The 6101-nt window shown below is 40.2% G+C and overlaps 1 protein-coding gene across 1 annotated transcript; it reads left to right on the top strand.

The window, feature by feature from the left end:
- The first annotated feature begins 5110 nt into the window (after nt 1-5110).
- Ppp1r2c (PPP1R2C family member C) lies at nt 5111-5996 on the top strand. The gene has a single exon (XM_021188684.1). It carries the CDS (start codon nt 5213-5215, stop codon nt 5762-5764), a length of 552 nt encoding a protein of 183 aa, XP_021044343.1. The 5' UTR covers nt 5111-5212; the 3' UTR covers nt 5765-5996.
- Nucleotides 5997-6101: the final 105 nt, after the last annotated feature.

Below are 6101 nucleotides of genomic sequence, written 5' to 3'. Positions count from 1 at the left end.
TGTATCTGGAGGATATCATCTTCTTTGAGGTAACCCAATCACAAAAGAAGTCACTTGATATACACTCACTGATAAGCGGATATTAGCCCAGAAACTTAGAATACCCAAGATACAATTTGTAAAACAAAAGAAAACCAAGAAGAAGGAAGACCAACGTGTGGATATTTCATTCCTCCTTAGAATAGGGAACAGAATCCCCATCGAAGGAGTTACAGAGAAAAAGTTGCAGAGAAAATGTTTGGAGCTAAGACTAAAGGATGGACCATCAAGAGACTACCCCACCCGGGGATCCATCCCATAATCAGACACCAAAGGCAGAAACTATTGCATATGCCAGCAAGGTTTTGCTGAAAGTACCCTTATATAGCTATCTCGTGTATGGCTATGCCAGTACCTGGCAAATACAGAAGTGGATGCTCACAGTCATCTATTGGATGGAACACAGGGGCCCCAGTGGAGGAGTTAGAGAAAGAATTCAAGGAGCTGAAGGGGTCTCCAATTCTATAGGTAGAACAACAATATGAACTAACCTGTACCCCCAGAGCTCATGTCTCTAGCTGCACATGTAGCAGAAGATGGCCTAGTCGGACATCATTGGGAAGAGAGGCCCTTTGGTGTTGCAAACTTTATATGACCCAGCACAGGGGAAGGCCAGGGCCAAGAAGTGGGAGTGGGTGGGTAGTTGACCAGGGGTGGGGAGGGTAGAGGGGACTTTCAGGATAGTATTTGAAATGTAAATGAAGAAAATATCTAATAAAAATTGAAAATAAAGAGAAGTCAATATATCACTATTTGCAGATGATATGGTAGTGTATAAGTGACCCTAAAAATTCCACCAAGAACACCTAAACCTGATAAACAGCTTCAGTGAAGTAGCTGGATATAAAATTAACTCAAACAAATCAGTGGCCTTCTCTACACAAAGGATAAACTGGCTGAGAAAGAAATGAGGGAAACAACACCCTTCACAATAGTCACAAATAATATAAAATACCTTGGTGTGACTCTAACTAAGGAAGTGAAAGTTCTATATGATAAGAACTTCAAGTCTCTTAAGAAAGAAATCAAAGAACATCTCAGAATATGGAAAGATCTCCCACGCTCATGGATTGACAGGACTGCTATAGTAAAAATGTTTATCTTGCCAAAAGCAATCTACAGATTCAATGCAATCCCCAACAAAATTCCAACTCAATTCTTCACAGAATTAGAAAGGGCAATTTGCAAATTCCTCTGCAATAATGGAAAACCTAGGATAGCAAAAACTATTCTTAATGATAAAAGAACCTCTGGTGGAATTACGGTGCCTAACCTCAAGCTGAACTACAGAGCACTTGTGATAAAAAACAAAGCAAACAAACAAAAGCTGAAAAACTGCATGGCACTGGTACAGCAACAAACAGGTAGACCACTCAAATATAATTGAAGACCCTAAAATGAACCCACACACCTATGGTCACTTGATCTTTGACAAAGGAACTAAAACCATCCAGTGGAAAAAAGACAGCATTTTCAACAAATGGTGCTGTCCCAAGTGGCAGTTATCATGTAGAAGAAAGCAAATTGATCCATTCTTATCTCTTTGTAGCAAGCTTAAGTCTAAGTGAATCAAGGAACTCCACCTTAAACCAGAGACACTGAAACTTATAGAGGAGAAAGTGGGGAAAAGCCTCGAAGATATGGCCACAGGGGAAAATTTCCTGAACAGATCAGCAAGGACTTGTGCTTTAGATTAAGAATCGACAAATGGGACCTCATAAAATTGTAAAGCCTCTGTAAGGCAAAAGACACTGTCAATAAGACAAAAAGGCCACCAACAGATTGGGAAGGGATCTTTACCAATGCCTTTGGGATATAGCATGCTACTTCTTAATTGGCCCAGACCCTAAACAAGTGTTTTGAAAGTTAAGACTCAGCAATTCTCAAAATCACCCCAGAAGAAACCTATTCCCTCTCAGTGATCCACTTGTTTCTCTGAGAATGTTCCTGCTAATTTTTCTTTATCACTGCATATGTATTTTTATTTGAATTTTTATTTTAATTCTGGTATGACAACAATTTCAACACACCCCTCCCATGCCTTGATGATCATAGCAGGACAGACAAGGACTGTCAGGGTTGGTCAGAAAGTTGGAAGAGGTAGGAAATTGACATCTCAAAGTTTCAAGGGAACCTGAAATAACAAGAGAATGTGGTAACAGGAATAAAGAAAATGGCAGATGATGGGAAGGAAAAGGCCTTAGAGAAGTTAGCAGGAAAAATTCCATGTTTCACAAAGTGACAACTAAAGTTACAAATCATCTTACCAAACTCATGACAATAAGAAATGATGTGATAGAACTAGTCAGATGTGATAGATCACATAGTTATCAGGGTCTTAGTGAGCTGATTGATCAGAAGATTATCATGGGAGAAGCATGATGAAACAAAAAGAAAAGAAAGTTCAAAAGTTACCAGGAAATGGGGTTGAAGAGATGGATCAACTTCTAAGAGCACTGGTTGCACTGTCAGAGGATGTAGGTTCAATTCTCAGCGCACATGTGGCAGCTCACAAATGTCTATAACTCCAGTTTCAGGGAATCTGATGCCCTCTTCTGACCTCGATTTATACCAGGCACACATGGTACACAGACGTACATGTATACAAGTTACACATACATGTAACATTTCAATTTATTTATAGGGAAAAATTCTATTCTGCAGACTTGGAAAAAGAGCCAGGAAGATTTTTTCCAATCCAGAGCTAATCCCAAGAGCTAGGACAAATCCTTTTAAAAAGCCAATGAGAAAGATTTCTAGCCTACCAAATATTAATTTTGCCCTCACCAAAACTCACATTGAAATGAGATTCTTACTGTGTGGAATATGAAAAGAGTAAGAATTTAATACAACTATATGTTCAGGTGGAGCCTTTAGAAGGCATTTATAATTAAATGAGGCTGTTAGGTTGGGCTCTTAATCCAATGGGATTATGGCTTTACGGTAGGGGAAAGGAGCCCAAGATATGCAGCTGTATCTTTCTAGATGATACCTGGGAATTCTGCAGAGGAACACTGACATATCTAGTTGCTCAGTCTTGAACTTCCCAGCTTTCAGAACCATGAATCAATCCCATTTTCTTAATAAAAATTTAAGTTTGTGTCTTTAAGATCTAGTAACAAAAAATAAAAAGTGTCTTTCAAAAGAAGACCAGGACTCTAACCCAGCTTCAAGGCAGATACTATCCCAAAATAATGCAATCAAAATGTATCTGCAAGATGCTTTAGCAGACTATCGTCAGGAGTTGGGAGTCAACCAAGCGTTCCTTAATCAGTACAGCCAGAAGTGAAGACAAAGGCTGCAATGGTGTCTATTGTAGTTCAGGGCAAGAGGTTCAACTTTCTAATGGTACGTCTGATCCTGTCCAAGTAACTGTTAAAGGAAAAAATGCATAAAGACTGTAAAGGATACTATATTCAATATTGAATTTTTTATTTTGCAAAGTATTAGTACCACTGCAGTGGTACTAAGAGAGAGGGAATAATAAATGAAACATATCTATAACATTACAAATTGTGGCTTATAGCAAAAGGATAAATGAAGGGAATCAGTGATTAGAATACTAAAAAAGCAGGAGGAATAAGAATACTCTTAGTAGACTGAACAGGATTCTTCTTTAAAATAAGTCAAAGTAGCCAGTTATCTAGTATATTCAGCATGATAAATTTGGTCATATATATAAGGGTGTTAGAACCAAGTGGGTATTTCACTAACTTGATAATACTATTCAAGTTCAAACTGGATTCTGTACCAACAGTTGATGAAACCTCTTGTCAAGTCTACATGTTCAGAGGGTTCAAAGAAGCCTGATTAAAATCAGGCCAAAGGAGTGCTTCTTTGTTACACCCTTTGTCTGGGTATTTGCTAGATAACTATACACAGATCATATAATTTAAATGACTCCAGGTGATGCCAAGGAGAATAGAGGTAGCATAAAAGTACAGGGAGAACTACTTGCTTTGTTAGAGAGTTTTTGCCCCTGGGATACTGTACTCTGATAGTGTATTTGAGGTTTCAAGTGGATCTTAAAAGGGTTTTGGACAGGAAATGTCATGACGACTTCTGAAATTGAAAGGCTAACTCAAAAGTAGGGGGTTAGTAGGCTGAATTTTCTGGGAGAAGGCCCTAGAGCAGTGATTCTCAACCTTTGTAATGTGGTGTCTCTTTAAGACAGTTCATCAAGTTGTGGTGACCCCAACCATAAAATTATTTTCATTGCTACTTCATAACTGTTATGATGCTACTGTAGTAAGTTGTGATATAAATATGCTTTCCACTTGTCTTAGGTGACCCAAGTGAAAGGCTTGTTTGACCTGGATGGATTGCAACCCACAGATTGAGAACCACAGCTCTAGACAACCACCCAAATATGCTCTTTCTGCTTTCTTCCAAGATCTCCTCTTGATTTTAAGGACATTAAACAAGTGATTTGATAGGTTGAAAGAGGGGATTTCAAGATTAGTGTGGCTGGAGGGTTGGCCGTAGACTAGAAAGCAGGTCTAGCCAGTCTAATTCAAAGGCTGTGGGACTGCTAGTTGCCCCAAGATGTGGTAGTGACTTGAAACAAGATAGCAGCAGAAGAGATCAAATGAGTTTCTTAAAATACGTAGGCCAGCGCATGAGAAATCTGATGAGATCTGGGCGAGGAGATTAACCCAGGTTCCCAGCTGGTCTAAGTATCTGTTGATGTGGTAAGTCTCTGAGACATAAAAGTCAGGAGGGACAACACAAATATATGTGGATGTAGGAGAGGGTAGGAAATTTTTCATCTAGCTAACATCTCCCATCTTTCCAATCAAAGTAGTGAGATTTAAACTTTAGATAATAAGAAATGTGCTTTACATAGCTTTCCAATGCTCAGAGTGCTGCAATGATTCTCTTTCATATACCACAAATGGGTATATTCCTATTACATTAATTTACAAAGCAAGAAAAAAGAAAAAAAACCAAGATGGCCACCAGAGAGGGCCGCCAAGCTGTGACTGCTGTAGTGACGTAGTCACGGTGCATTGTGACTTATCTCAGGGTTTCCTTTGTGACCTCCCCAGCCCTGGCACTTGTGTTGAAGTCCTGAGAACCTGTCCGCCAGACAGATCTAGCTCCCGCTGGAGTCCGGAGCGTGGACAAGTGGCTGCGTCGGCCCAATTCTAGCTTGGCCCTCAGTTTCCCAGCCATGGCAACCTCCTCCACCTCACACAGACCCATCAAGGGGATACTCAAAAACAAAAGTTCAACAACTTCAGTGGAGGATTCTTCCCAGCCATCTGTAAGACCAGGCACTCAAGAGCTGCAACGGAAGAAATCGCAGAAGTGGGATGAATCCAACATAATAGCAACCCACTATCCATTCTACAAAGACTATGACCTGATGAAGAAGAATGAGCCCGGCAACCCGTTTGGGAGCGTGCCACATGATGGAGAAGACACCGTAAGTGAAGTTCAAGGAAAAGACGCCATGACCCACAACACCTTAGTGAAGAAACTCGCAGCCTCTGACACTTTGGAAACCAGTTATCAGGGTGAGGAGCAAGAAAGCAGCAGCGGTGCGCATAGTAGCAAGTTCTTCCTGGACAAACAAGAAAAGCAACGGCAATTTGAGATGAAAAGGAAGTTACACTACAACGAAGGATTAAACATCAAATTGGCCAGACAACTGATATCGGAGGAGCTGCAATCTGAAGTAGAGGAAGATGAAAACCAACAACGTCTACATTCAAATTATTGAAGAAAAGACTACTACAGAAGAAGCTCCGACAATTGAACATCTAGAAATTTACCATCAAACGCATATAAGATCTGCGGTTGCCGCTGCCTTTGCCTTGCTGCTGTCTTTGTCTATACCACCGCTGCTACTTGCTTCTTAGAACCCATGGATTTAGTGTGACTCTACCTGTTCATTTAACTGTTTAACAGTATTTACTGGTAATGCAGGAATTAAATGGTAATCTTAGAAAATATTGAATCTGTTGTGGATGTCCTTCATTTCTTGTGCCAATAGTCATCAGCTGCTGCTGCTGCTGATTTCTCCTCCTCCTCCTCCTCCTCCTCCTCCTCCTCCTCCT

Source organism: Mus pahari, chromosome X, assembly GCF_900095145.1.
Source record: "Mus pahari chromosome X, PAHARI_EIJ_v1.1, whole genome shotgun sequence".
In the NCBI taxonomy this organism is placed as follows: domain Eukaryota; kingdom Metazoa; phylum Chordata; class Mammalia; order Rodentia; family Muridae; genus Mus; species Mus pahari.
The sequence above is the reverse complement of the archived record's forward strand: the minus strand, read 5'-3'. Positions and strand labels throughout refer to the sequence as shown.

Bases quoted from the DNA above. Each gene is read 5' to 3' on its own strand.
- Ppp1r2c (XM_021188684.1), top strand. From the start codon at position 5,213: ATGGCAACCTCCTCCACCTCACACAGACCCATCAAGGGGATACTCAAA.